Source organism: Protopterus annectens, chromosome 2.part0 (genome assembly GCF_019279795.1).
Source record: "Protopterus annectens isolate FY-2018-M chromosome 2.part0, PAN1.0, whole genome shotgun sequence".
Taxonomy (NCBI): domain Eukaryota; kingdom Metazoa; phylum Chordata; order Ceratodontiformes; family Protopteridae; genus Protopterus; species Protopterus annectens.
The window spans coordinates 630,904,415-630,919,054 of NC_056728.1; the positions used below are offsets into that span (position 1 = coordinate 630,904,415).

General features: G+C 42.6%; 1 protein-coding gene across 1 annotated transcript in view; it reads left to right on the top strand.

The window, feature by feature from the left end:
• The window catches only part of TDRD7 (tudor domain containing 7), a 1,553,655-nt gene that overhangs the window by 457,778 nt on the left and 1,081,237 nt on the right, over nucleotides 1-14,640 (top strand). Inside the window, exon 5 of the mRNA XM_044060339.1 lies at nucleotides 8,959-9,093. Within this exon, the coding sequence (XP_043916274.1) occupies nucleotides 8,959-9,093 (135 nt within the window). The remainder of the gene's footprint in view (nucleotides 1-8,958; nucleotides 9,094-14,640) is intronic.

Sequence of the window (14,640 nt, forward strand, 5' to 3'; positions counted from 1 at the left end):
TAAAGCAAATGCCTCATAAGGACTTTCATTCTTATTGCATTCCTTGCCTAGTCTGTTTTGTGCTAGGTTTAACAAACGAACTATAAAACGTTGGTTTGATGTCGCCCGACATTATTTTGGTTGGAAATTTAATTATACCATGCCATCGGAGCAACCGACGTCCGGAATGCATAAAAAATGGAAAGATAAGGACAGGCAGCCGAGACCCAAACCAGACTCCGAGGCCTCTGCTAGGCCAGTTGCCAGTTCTCCGGTTTTCAGTGAGGCGCCTACGCAGCCCCTGACGACCGCTGATTTAGAACCCCATGCGGCATCCGATTCCCAAGCAGAGATTGCTAGACCTCCACAACCTTTGTCTTTAGGCCCTTCCGACTCCATGTCTGAAGGAGATTCCGGTGCAGTTGAAACACCTTCAGTTACAGGTGGTGTCTTCAGACCGACTACACTCTATTAAATCCTGTGCAAAGCTGAAAACTCCTTTAAAAGCAAAGAAGACTGTACAGCAGTGTCCAGTACAAGGCCCCATGCCTAAGAAACTGATGCTTAAGATGGCTGAAGACTTAATTACCCTAATCAGGGGTTTCCATCCCCCTCTTGATAAAAGGCCTAGACAGGAGGAGGACTATGCTTCCTCTGACCAGGTTTCTATTTCCTCAGTTTCTTCTGAGGAACAGGAATATTCTTTTCCCCTTTATGAAGACTCTGATGCTGAATAGTCTATTCCTTCAGCATCTCCCCCAGAAAACTACTCTTTTGGGGAAACTTTACATACCATGAGGGAACATTTCCACTGGGAAGGCCAGGATTACTCTGATTCTAAGAAAAGGCTCCGAGAGTTCCTTTTACTACCCCAGCACAGACCACTTGCTATTCCACCCGTGCTAGACATTGTGGGTGATGTTTATTCAGAATCTAGCCTTAACCCAGATTCACTACCTCCTGCACCAGCCAAACCAGACAGATACTAGAGTCCCTGACTCACACAAATTCCTATATAAAAGCCCTGTTGCTGACCCAGAAACCATTTCCCAGGGTCCCGAAGGGGTTAAGGCCCCTATTGCTAAAAATCCTGTACCCTCTGAGAGGGATTCTAGAGCACTAGACAGATGGGGAAAGAAAGTATATACCTCAGCTATTCTAGCTATGAGGGCCTTAAATTGCCAGTTTTACATGCTGAAATATCAACAATTTTTGATGTCTCAATTAAAACAAAAAATGATCACACATACAGAGCAGCCTGATTACAAGGAAATGCAAGATTTGTTGCATGCAGCTGACCAAGTGGGAAAACATACTTTGCAATGTGGATTTGATTCATTGAAAGCTTCTTGTAGAGCAGCAGTGACAGGGTCTGTCATACGTAGGCATGCTTGGTTAAAAGAACAAACTTTACCTGATCATGTTAAAGCAAAGTTATTGGATGCACCTTTTACAGCAGGATGTTTTATTTGGTGTAAAAGCAGAAGAGGTCTTAAAGAAAATGGAGGATAAGGCAAAATCTATGCAGACGGTCAAGGATTTTTTTACAGGTTCAACCCCCTCATTTCAGCAGAAATTGGCCAACCAAAAACTGGTCCTTTCCAGCTTCTGACAGACCACAGAGGGGCAAATACAGATGTCCAAGGGGCAAAGGTCAGTCACAAGGCTCTTACAAGCCTTGACAATGGGGTGCCACAACCCAGAAAGGAGGAGAAGACAGGTCTCAAACTATCAGAAGACAAACACAATGACTTACCCCTCAGACTGCCAAGCAAATCCCTCTTGGCAGCTCCCTTGGGAGGAAAACTAGCACTTTTTGCGGACAACTGGCACATCATCACAAAAGACAAATGGGTCCTAAATATTATATCTCAAGGATACAGATTCCACTTTCACACATTACCAAGGATAAAAGGAATGCCAAATCTGCCACCAAATCAATGGGCAGAGGCTCGAAAACAAATTACAGCTCTGATGGACATGAGAGCCATTCCAACAGGTTCCTACACAGGAGCAAGGACAAGGATTTTAGTCAAGACTCTTTCTAGTTCTCCAAAAGGACAAAGCCTGGAGACCCATTCTGGACCTCTCAATTCTAAACACATATCTGGAAGTACCCAAATTCAAGATGCTAACACTACAGCAACTTCTTCCCATGCTGGGCAAGAAGTCTTGACTAGTAACGTTGGACCTCAAGGAGGCATACCTGCATGTCCCTATCAGACAAAATTGCAGAAGATACCTCCGATTTATAGCAGGTTCAACCCATTACCAATTCTCTGCACTGCCCTTTGGCTTATCTACTGCGCCCAGGGTCTTCGCAAAATGCCTGGCACCAGTAATTGCATACTGCAGACAAAGAGGAATTCAAATATATCCATACCTGGACGACTGCCTTATTCAACCAGAAAGCAAGGACATTCTTCTAAAGCATTTGACGTTTGTCAAAAACCTATTAAGTTGCCTAGGGTACACAGTAAATGAAAATAAGTCAAAACTAGTGCCCTCACAAGACATAATATTGCCGGGTGCCAGCTTAAATACAACGGCCCAGATGGCTTATCTCACGCCAGACAAGCAAGGACAACTGACTCAATACTTCAAAATGATGGCAACAAAGACCCAACTCCCTGTAAGAAAAATTCTGCAGGCCTTGGGATTCATGGCATCTTGCATACTACTAATACCATATGCAAAACTGCATATGAGGAAATTACAATGGTACCTGAAAAGCGTATGGACTCAACACAGCCACAGCTTGGAAACATTAATACCACTCATTCCCTGCCTTCAACAGGAGTTTCTATGGTGGGCTCAGGCATGTCACCTCAACAAGGGTCAGCCTTTTACCTTACCCACAGCCAGGCAAACTATAACAACAGATGCATCGGATTATGCCTGGGGAGCACACATGGCAGGACAGTGTATTCAGGGCAAATGGTCTGCAGATCAAAGGCATCTACATATCAATCAAAAAGAGATGCTAGCTGTACAAAATGCCCTAACAGCTTTCAAGGACTCCTACATCCAGGACAACTAATAAAGACCGACAACACCACAATGATGTGGTACATAAGCAAGGGGGCACACATTCCTACCCCCTATGCAGGCAAGCAATGACCTTGTGGAGCACAGCACTGACCTACCAAGTTCAACTACAAGCACAATTCCTGCCAGGAAAGAAAAACACATTGGCAGACGATCTAAGCAGAAACATCATAGATCCTCACGAGTGGAAACTAGATCCACAAGTATTCGCAATGACAACTCAAAAATGGGGGGAGCCCAGACATAGATCTGTTTGCTTCCCCCCAAAACTACCAACTACGGAAATTTTGCACAAGGACATACAACCCACTAGCTTGGAAAGTGGACGCCCTCTCATTCAGTTGGAAAACATTAACAGTGTATGCCTTTCCTCCACTGCCTCTTCTGGCAAAGGTGCTGCTGAAAGCCAGATTAGAGAGACCAGAAATGATACTCATTGCTCCAGACTGGCCACGCCAACACTGGTATCCAATACTAAGGAACATGGCTCAAGGCCCACCATGGATTTTACCACAAATTCCTCACCTGCTCACTCAGCAAAACAATCAGAATCTACACAGCCAGCTCAAGACTTTAAATCTGGCTGCATGGCAAATTACCTAAACAACCAGTCAACACTTCTCTCTAAAGCTGTTATGGATGTCATTCTGGAGGCCAGGAGGCCCAGCACCAGGAAAGCCTATTCAGACAAATGGAAAAGATTCTGCGCCTGGAACCAGGCTAAAGGCCAAAATCCCCTTGTCCCAAATATTCCTCAGATTCTACAATGTTTAACTGAGATGTTGCACAAAGGACATTGTTTTTCATCTATTAAGATCCACGCCTCAGCTATTTCAGCTCAATACAACATGGATCCTCCTATATTTTCACATCCATTACTAAGACAGTACCTCAGAGGGGCTAAGAACATAAGACTGCCCCGGAGAGCACCAACACCAACTTGGGATCTCAACTTTGTTTTGGAAAAACTTACACTACCGCCCTTTGAACCAGCTTTTACAGCTGATTTACAGTTTCTATCATGGAAAACTGCCCTGCTGCTAGCAATAACTTCAGCACGAAGAGTCTCAGAGCTACAGGCCCTAATGGCAGTGGAGCCTTTCATCATTTTTCATCAAGACAGTCTCGTTTTACAAACTAATCCTTCCTTTATGCTAAAGGTGGTATCCATTGTGGCCCTAAACCAAACCATTAATTTGCCCACCTTTTATCCAAACCCCTAGAACAAAGGGGAAAGGCTCCTACACTCTTTGGACATTCACAGGCAATTACTTTACTACTTGGATAAAACTAAGGCTTTCAGAAAATCTGACCAGCTTTTTGTATCCTATGCTGCAGGATCACAAGGAAAGGCGATCTCAAAACAGACCATTTCAAAATGGATAGGACATTGTATCCGTTTCTGCTGCACACACCATGGGAAACCTGCACCTGGTAACATTAGGCCCCATTTCACCAGGGCTACAGCAACATTAACAGCCTTCCTCAGAGGGGTACCAACCAAGGATATTTTGGAGGCTGCAACTTGGAGTTCAGTGCACACCTTCACCAAGCACTATCACTTACCTCTATACTCTTAAAACCAGAGCTGGCTTTGCCACTGCAGTTCTGCAGGGCCTACTAGCTTCTCCAAACCCTGTTTAGTTCCACCGCCCATCCTTAGCTTTGGGATTCAACCCAAGTGTGATGACTGCAGCAGTGTAACACGATGAACATAGTACAGTTTTGTACCTACCATAAATGTAGATGTTCGAGTGTTCACACTGCTGCAGTCCAGGTTACCCTCCCTCCATCCCTTCTGACCTAGTTGACCTTTTCTATACCTTTTCTATCCTGTACAACCTTTGTGGTGTATTTGCTTGTAACTGAAGGTATTCCTTTTATTCCTTTTATTAGCAATATGTATTGCCTACCTACTTGGGGGCACCTGACATCTGGGGAAGAAAAACTGAAGAAAATGGCCTCTGATGCCTCTTATATACCCCTGGCGCACTGATGTCAGGGAAGAAGCGACAGCAACCGACGCCGGATGAAGACTTTGGAACTCTGTCCGACTGTGGGACCGCCTGACGGCAGGATAACCCAAGTGTGATGACTGCAGCAGTGTGAGCACTCGAACATCTACATTTATGTTGGGTACAAAACTGTACTTTTGTGGGTCCTTACTCTCCACTGTTGTGCAGTCTCAAGGTTAGCATATTTAGTTAGAGGTGGGTGCAGGGGTTCCTGCTCCCTCCCCCAGAATAAAACTTGTTTATTGTTCTTTTGATGTGTTTTTGACATTTCTGTCGAATTGATTTACTGTCTTCTGCATATCGAAATATATTAGTGATGCTCAAAATTTCAATATAACCCCCCTTCCACCATCCCCTTATTCTTGTCTCTCTCTCTCTCTCTCTCCTTTTATTAGGCCAATGTTAAATTATTTTTCCATTCTTCTCCTCTCTCCTTCTTTTTTTATCTGAATCTGCCCTCTTTAACCTCAGTCTTTTTTCCTCTGGTAAGAAAGCTCTAAGGATTTTTGTTTCTATACTTCCTTTCCTTGTTGTCAGTCATTTAATAACTGGGGGGGGGGGTTACCCTCATCTAAGAAACTAAATCTAGCTTGAATTGTACGTCAAGGTAGCATTTTGTTCCCCTCAGATAGCTGGTCACAGAATTGTAAGGATGTTTTCACGTCAACAAGTCATGGATTCTTACTTAGGGGGTTCCAGACAACAGACTGCCAAATTAGGCAGAGACCTCCTAATCATTTTAGCGTGTTCATAATTTTAAAGTCATACAGAGTTTAGCTGTATATGTCCTTGGTCACTTTATTATGCTTAACTGGACAGGTTTTACTTGTCCCCCCCCCCCCCCAAGAAAAAAAAAAAAAAAAGAAAAGGTCTGTCCTGAACTGGAGTATCTCAAAAAAAACCCACCCTTCTTAACTAGTATAACCACTTGTGTTCTGCTTTCATTTGGATAAGTAGCATAACTGTTCTGTACCCTGCCGTCTCTAGCTTAGTATGCTCTCTTTCATTCAAATGAGTTTTCTGCCGCAAACATCATGCCCTAACTTCGAAAAGTAAATGAGCAGCTTATCCCTCTTAACAGGTGATGTTATCCTATTTAAGTTCTATGAATGAATCATTAGCATGCATCAGAATGTCATAATCTTCCCCATCTGGTGGATATTACGAGCACGCAATTGTGTAAGACATGTTGGCCAAGCACCTTGATCATACAAGAAAAGAAGATGAGTAGTTCATGAAGTATATTTAGTTTTGTCCTACTCATTATGTAGCTCCCCTCACATTATTATACTCATTACTCAATCACTGTATTTTTCTCGATATGTAACACATGCCTGATTTCCTTTTTCTAAAGCTTCATCACTGTACCATGTTGCAAGTTACAATTTCCCCTGTATGTCTACCTCTATTTCCTAGCAATTATTATCCTCACACAAAATATATTATGAGAATTTTTCTAAGTAGTTCGTTATTTCATCTGTGTAATTTTTATTTGTATGTATATACATCCATATGTATATGGATTCTTTTGAAGTTAGCTTGTTTAATTTTTCTACTTAGCTTGTACAATTCATGCTAGTTGTTCTTATTTGTTACATGTAATGTATTTGTGAAGCTTTTCTCCCTGGGACTCCACTGAAAATAGGCTCTCAACGGCCCAGTGGATTGGATTGTCCCAATAAATGACAAATAAATATGTTCAAGTATCACAATATATAAACAACATAAAACTGAAGTCATATATGTTAATACGTTTCTTTTGACTTGGAGATTATCCCAAGCTGTCACATCCTACTGGGAGTAGAATGAATTTATTAGTCTACAACACTTTGTGCTCTTATCACCCTCCCACCCTACAAGCTTGCTTTGACAGTTGAACATAAACATGTAATAAATATATTTGAAGGATTTCTTGCATATGCCAGTCACCGCCAGTATCTGCTTCAACTGCTGTTTCAGGTTGGAAAGCTGTGATCGGGATAGAATCACCTTCCCATGTACCATCCAAAATGCTGACATAAGGCATATTTACAAATATTGTTGATAGGAACTCTACAGTTTTATCATCACTAAGTTCTGGTGGAAAACACAAAGGTCTATTGTGGTCTCTGTCTTAAAAGTTCTAAGCAGCTCTCACTGGGCTGATCTCTCCTTGCTAAGGCTTCCCAATGCTTTACTTCAGAGATCTAGGCCCCTTGCCTAAGCATACTCCATGATCACTGTTGGGCAGCTTTGTTGTAAAGCGAACACATTCTCATTAACCAGCAATGGTTTAGAGACAAACTGGAGGGGCAAAAATGTCAGCCATCACCTGGAATAACCCAACGAGCCTTGTGTGAAAGAAGTAACTTTGTTAAGGCATCCAGTCCCTATAAAACCCTCTTAAGATGGCTCTGCTTCAGTTACTTGCATATTAATCTTGCTGCTACAGATAATGTTAATCCAGGACCAGGTTAAATTTACCACCCCTTTTTCAGTGGATGTGTACAATATAAATAAGGGCATCTGGTTTAAATGCATAACATATAATTACCGAAAACGGACAGCAAGATAAAATATAACACAAGCAGTGCCTTATTCAACATTAGACCTGACATGTCAAGTCACCATATCTCATTAAGACCTCAAGCCAAATCTGAGTCTAACTTGTCCATTCTGAAGATCCTGCTGTTAGAGATTGAAGACATGGGCAATCACTGATTCTTGAAAATTGTATTTACCATTCTTTGCTGTTCAAAGAAAGTTGTAGTCTCTTGTCATATTTCACTTGCTGAAAGGATCTCTTTTATATTTATCTACGTTTCCTTAGTTAAAGAAACTGTGATCTGCCTGTGTGGGGTGTATATTCTTAATGAAATTGGTATAGTAGTCTGGATTTCTCACACATGTCTCTTAAAGCATTAATGAAAGGTTAAAAAGACATTTGGCACTTCCAAATGTCCAGAAAATAGTCTTGATCAGCTTACATTCTTTGCCCTTAAGTATTAATAACCTTGCCAGGGGCCCATAATGAAGTTATATTTTTTGTGTAAAGTTGTATGCAGTGAAGTGAACCAGGATCAGCCTTGGCATGTGCAGCCTTATGGCCTGTGCAAGACAGTAGCTGGTGAGTTCTTTCAAGCCAGGAGGATTCCACCTGCATCCATCTTTCCTCCCTTGGTGTGTAAGTTTTGGTATTTGTTTCATATAGCCTAGCTACTGCAGCAATAATCTGATGAACATAGTACAGTTGTCAGTAAAATTGTTATAACAGTAGATGTTCCACTTGTATGTGGCATTGGCTGGGGTTTATGGAAGGTGCCCTAATGCTTTGGAAACTGGTCAGCTTTAGCTGGTCCTATCCTTTGTCTGAAGAACCCATATAGCTCAGGCTACAGCAGCAGTGATGTAGTAGAACATTTACTGTTATGGCAAGTTTACTTACCCAACTATACTGTCTTTATATTCCGCCTAACCCCCAACCCTCTCTTGTTTATCTTGCAGAATGTTTTATTTTACTGTAGTTAATTAAATACTGCTGTTTGTATGTTTTTTTTTTTTTTAACAGAGCACCAAAATTAGCTGCTGCTAAGTGAGATTTGTTAATGCAAATTAGCCACCCATCTGTCTTTGCATTAATGGTCCTTTATTTGGTATTTTGGAAAAGCAGAAGCATTTTAGATGTCTTATATATTAGCTGTTGAAATTTTCCCTTCATATAACAGCAGTAGCATTAATACAAAATGACTTGATCTGAGGGGATATTATTTGATATGGTTCGTACTAGCAGAAATAATGAAATGCAAATGTGGGATTTGAATTGTCATTACTGTGACCATTGCAGGTATTAACATATCATTTTTGTTTTCAAAATGTGTGTAATGCGGTCTTAATTTTTTTCCTGCTTCAAATGGTATGTTAACTACTTATTTTTCAGGTGAACTCCTGTCATACGTATGTGAAGGTGACGTGTGTTAGCTCTAGTGGAACCATCTATTGCCAGATCCCTTCAAAAGGTTTGAAAAAGCTCACAGAGACCTTGGAACGTGTTGATCAGTATTTCATATCTCGGGTACTGTACTTATTTTGATCACCATTTTTGCCATAAGTCAGGATTCATTGACAGTATGCTCTGACTTTAAGTCTGTATTAACTACAGCAAAAGATGTTTTTCAAGGTGTTTTGTATTGTTAAACTGCTTATAGTTTTAAAGGCAAGTTCTCTGAGTGTAGTCATGTGACGGAGCTTATAAAAGCACCTTTATATGGTGATTTTAAAATGAATCTGAAGAAGTTTAAATGTTATATACTGCAAATGAACGCACTTATCCTTTGTATTTTTTAATGTTTTTTGTTAAACAGAGTATTATTAAATTATAGGCAATTGTTGCCTTTATAGGGTTTCATTATTAAAACGCTGAATTCTGTTGCAGTTTGGTTTGTTTGTGTATTTGGCTGTACAGTTGTTTGGTTCTGTGAACTGCACCTTTGTGAAATTATGCACTCACCATAGCATTCCATCTGTGTTGTCCATTTTCATTCTTCATCTCTGCTCCCACCAACCCTCTACCTCTGAACTTCTGGAAGAGCGAGACCTAATAAGGGAGCCACTGTTCCTTCGTTGAGCTCTAGATATGGGTTTCTATTACCAGAGTGTTAATATTTCTTTTGATACTGTAGGCTAGCAAATAAGATCTGAGGTACGTTAATGGATAGAGCATTATGGGTAAGGAAGGAGCTCGAGAGATTTCTAGTGGCCACAAGCTGTAAATAACAGCTGAGTCCAATCCAAAGGTTGGATTGAAACCCAGTTGTTGAGGAAAAATGAAAATGCACAACACAGATGGAACATTATGGTGAGTACACAATGACATGCATTAATGGAATAGAAGACAAACCAAAGTAACATTTTCATGCTGTAAAAGTGTGTTTTATTTTTAAAAGTTATTGTTCACGTGAATATTATGTAAATACTCAATTCCTGCCTTCCCTTAAACCTCACACCACCTCTTGGACATTATTCTGCATGTATTGTCCCGACATTTCCATTTATTTCTATGTAATTTGCGCCTTCCCTTTTTTAAAGGTCTCACCTCCAGGTTTTTTTTTTATCTCCTTTACAATATTCAGTACTTCAATTGGTTTTAATTTCCATTTTTTAGTAATTTCTTTTTAGGCAATTCATATTTTGTGTCCCAGCTCAAAATGATGATTTCCTTAGTTACAACAATTTGCTCCCCCAGCATTTGACAAAGTACTCTGTAGGAAATTTGTAAAATCTGCCAACTTGTTACACTCCTAGTTACCTCTCAATTGTCATATCACCAGCATTTGCTGTCTACCTAATATTTCTTAAGTCTGCATTAAGTATAAAAATACCTATGCAAGCAGTTCCAAGCAAAAATCCTAAACCTTCAGGACTTTGTCGCATACTTGAGAGCAACATATGTCCTCCCATTTTTGTAATTTGCCTTTCCTGTCCCTCTTCATACCTCCGATGTTTCATTCTTATAGTTATCAAGCAGTATTTTATATGCCCTACTTAATTATCCCTTTTTATTAGTAGTTTCTGTTTTAGACTCAACTAAAAACTCTACCAGAGCTGATATTTCAATTGAGACTTCCCTATCCATTCTCTTTGTACTGTGATAATTCCTGGTAGGGAAGGCAGTCTCTAGCTGCAGTCCAAACTTGTTTAGCCTCACACCACTTTGTTAGCTTTCTGTCTCTAGTTATTTGCTACTAGTGCCTTGGTTCCTTTGCCAGTTTTCTCCGGTAACTTCCAGTATCCTCTTGCCTGTTTTCTGTACTACTACTTGTCTCTCCTGTTGGCAAAATCTCCTTTCTTGTGTTGGATTTGTTCTTGGAATGCTTTCTGCTACTTTATGAATATAATGATGTACATCGTACATACAGCTGCAGTCATAACAGATGGGTTCTCCTGCCATCAGGCGGGTCCTCGGTCGGCCAAATTCCAAAGTCTAGGTCCGGCGTCGGTTGTCGTCGCTTCTTCACTGATGTCAGTGTGACAGGGGTATAAAAGTACCAGCCGACATCATTTTCTTCAGTCTTTCTTGCCGCGCGGTGCCCGAAGCAGAAGCAGTTCGCAAGTGCCGTTCGGCCAGCTCCTGAGATTACGAATAATTTTCAACCGAAGACTTCTAGAAAGCTAAGTACCCCGTTGGGGAAACTTTTCTTGCCTCAGACCGATGTCAGACAAAGTTAATAATTGCATTTCATGTGGGAAGCAAATACCGCATAAGGATTTCCATTCCCTCTGTTCAGCTTGCTTAGGCCCAGACCACGACGTCTTGGCCTGTCGTTTTTGTTCTGCATTCAACAGACACACTATTAAGCGTCGGGCGGAGTTCGCCCAACACTATTTTGGCAAAAAGTTTAATTACAACATGTCGTCGGATACTCCGACTCCAATTTTGAGTAAACGACGTAAAGATAAGGACCGACATACGAGGTCCGCGGCTTCTACTGACACCACGCTAAAGCCGACTACATATGCTCCGGTTCTCAGCGAGGTGCCTACACAGCCCCTGACTACCGATGACACTTCATTAGCGGTGTCTTCTGTGCCCGAGGTCGCAGGCTCTTCGGCCCACACCCCGACTACAGAAACCGAAGTCACTCTTGGCGGGGAAACTCAGAGTTTAGACAGGCCTGCCACCTCTCAAGGTGTCTTCAGGCCTTCTTCTTTTTCCATTAAGGCTTACACTAAATCTAAAGCAGCCATGCATTCTAAAAGACAAGCTCCACAGGGACCCTCTCAAGGCCCCATGCCTAAAAAGCAGATGCTCAAAATGGCTGAGGATTTGATTACTCTTATCAGGGGTTCTCAACCCCCCCCCCCCCGGACAAAAGGCCCAGAGTGGAGGAAGAATACCTTTCCTCGGACCAGGCCTCCATTACTTCAAAGCATTCTGAGGACCAGGAACATTCTTACTCCCCTTTCGAAGATTCTGATGCAGAGGAGTCCATTTCCTCTGTCTCTCCCCCCTGAGGATTACTGTTTTGGGGAAACCTTGCATACCTTGAGGGAACACTTCCACTGGGAAGGCCAAGAGTACTCAGACTCCAAGAAAAGGCTCAGGGATTTCCTCTTGCTCCCTCAGCACAGGCCTCTGGCTATACCTCATGTCTTAGACATATTAGATGATGTGTATTCAGAGGCCAGCCTTAACACAGATTCTTTACCTCCAGCTCCAGTCAAGCCTGACAGGTATTACCGGGTGCCTGATTCACACCAATTCCTATACAAAAGCCATGCGGCTGACCCAGAAACTATTTCACAGGGTCCCAAGGGAATTAAGGCCTCCACTGCCAAAAATCCATTACCTTCATAGAGAGATTCCAGAGCTTTAGAAAGGTGGGGGAAAAAGGTATACACCTCAGCCACTTTAACCATGAGGGCCTTAAACTGTCAGTTCCATATGTTAAAGTATCAACAGATGTTCATCGTGCATACAGCTGCAGTCATAACAGATGGGTTCTCCTGCCGTCAGGCGGGTCCTCGGTCGGCCGAATTCCAAAGTCTAGGTCCGGCGTCGGTTGTCGTCGCTTCTTCCCTGACGTCAGTGCGACAGGGGTATAAAAGAACCAGCCGACACCATTTTCTCCAGTCTTTCTTGCCGTACGGTGCCCGAAGCAGAAGCAGTTCGCAAGTGCCGGTCGGCCAGCTCCTGAAATTACGAAAATTTTGCAACCGAAGTCTTCTTGAAAGCCAAGTACCCCGTTGGGGAAACTTTTCTTGCCTCAGACCGATGTCAGACAAAGTTAATAATTGTATTTCTTGTGGGAAGCAAATACCGCAAAAGGATTTTCATTCCCTCTGCATTCCTTGCTTAGGCCCAGACCACGACGTCTCGGTCTGTTGTTTTTGTGCTACATTCAATAAACGCACCATTAAGCGTTGGGTGGAGTTCGCCCAGCACTATTTTGGCAAAAAATTTAACTATATTATGTCGTCGGATACTCCGACTCCAGTTTTGTCTAAAAACCGCAAAGATAAGGACCGACACACGAGGTCCGCGGCCTCTACCGACACCACGCCAAAGCCGACTACAGGTGGTTCGGTTCTCAGTGAGGCACCTATGCAGCCCCTGCCTACCGACGACACTTCATTAGCAGTGTCTTCTGTGCCCGAGGTCGCAGGCTCCTCGGCCCACACCCCGACTACAGATACCGAAGCCACTCTTGGTGGTGAATCTCAAAATGTAGACAGGTCAGCCTCCTCTCAAGGTGTCTTCAGACCTTCCTCTTCTTTTTCCATCAAGGCTTTCACTAAATCTAAAGCAGCCATGCATGCTAAGAGACAAGCTACACAGGGCCCTTCTCCAGGCCCCATGCCTAAAAACAGATGCTTAAAATGGCTGAGGATTTAATTACTCTTTTCAGGGGTTCTCAAACACCCGGACAAAAGGCCCAGAGTGGAGGAAGAATCCCCCTCCTCTGACCAGGCCTCCATTATTTCAGAGCACTCTGATGAACAGGAACATTCTTACTCCCCTTTTGAAGATTCTGATGCAGAGGAGTCCATTCCCTCTGTTCCCCCCCCCCCCCAGAGAATTACTCATTTGGGGAAACCTTGCATACCTTAAGGGAACACTTCCACTGGGAAGGCCAAGAGTACTCAGATTCCAAGAAAAGGCTTAGGGATTTTCTCTTGCTACCTCAGCACAGGCCTCTGGCTATACCTCCTGTCTTAGACATACTATATGATGTGTACTCGGAGGCCTGCCTTAACCCGGATTCTTTACCTCCAGCCCCAGTCAAGCCTGACAGGTACTACTGGGTTCCTGACTCATGCGGCTGACCCAAAAACTATCTCACAGGGCCCCAAGGGAATTAAGGCCTCCACTGCTAAAAATCCATTACCTTCCGAGAGAGATTCCAGATCCTTAGAAAGGTGGGGAAAAAAGGTATACACCTCGGCCACCTTAACCATGAGGGCATTAAACTGCCAGTTCCATATGCTAAAGTACCAACAGTTTCTGTTATCACAATTGAGAAGTAAAATGTCACAACCTGAACAACCAGACTTGAAGGAGTTGCAGGATTTGATGCATAGTGCAGAACAAGTGGGTAAACATACCTTGCAATGTGGTTTTGATGCTCTGGAGGCCTCATGTAGAGCTGCTGTTACAGGATCAGTCATACGTAGACATGCCTGGCTCAAGGAGCAAACCTTACCAGATCATGTCAAAGCTAAATTACTAGATGCCCCTCTACAAAAGGATGTATTATTTGGTGTTAAAGCTGAGGAGGTATTAAAGAAAATGGAGGAAAAGGCTAAATCAATGCAAACAGTGAAAGATTTTCTACAGGTACAACCTCCACGTTTCAGTAGAAATTGGCCTTCCAAAAAGGGCAGAGGGCAATCTCAAGGATCGTTTAGAGGCAGACAACGGCAAGCTCCAACACAAAGAGGTGGTGAGGATAGTTCGCAGCCATTTGGAAAGCAAGCCCAATGACTTTCCCCTTTGCATGCCAAGCAAGGCTCAAATGGCAGCACCCTTAGGTGGAAAGCTGGCATTATTTTCAAAAAATTGGCATATTGTCACAAAAGACAAATGGATCCTGGACATTATAAACAGAGGCTACAGATTCCA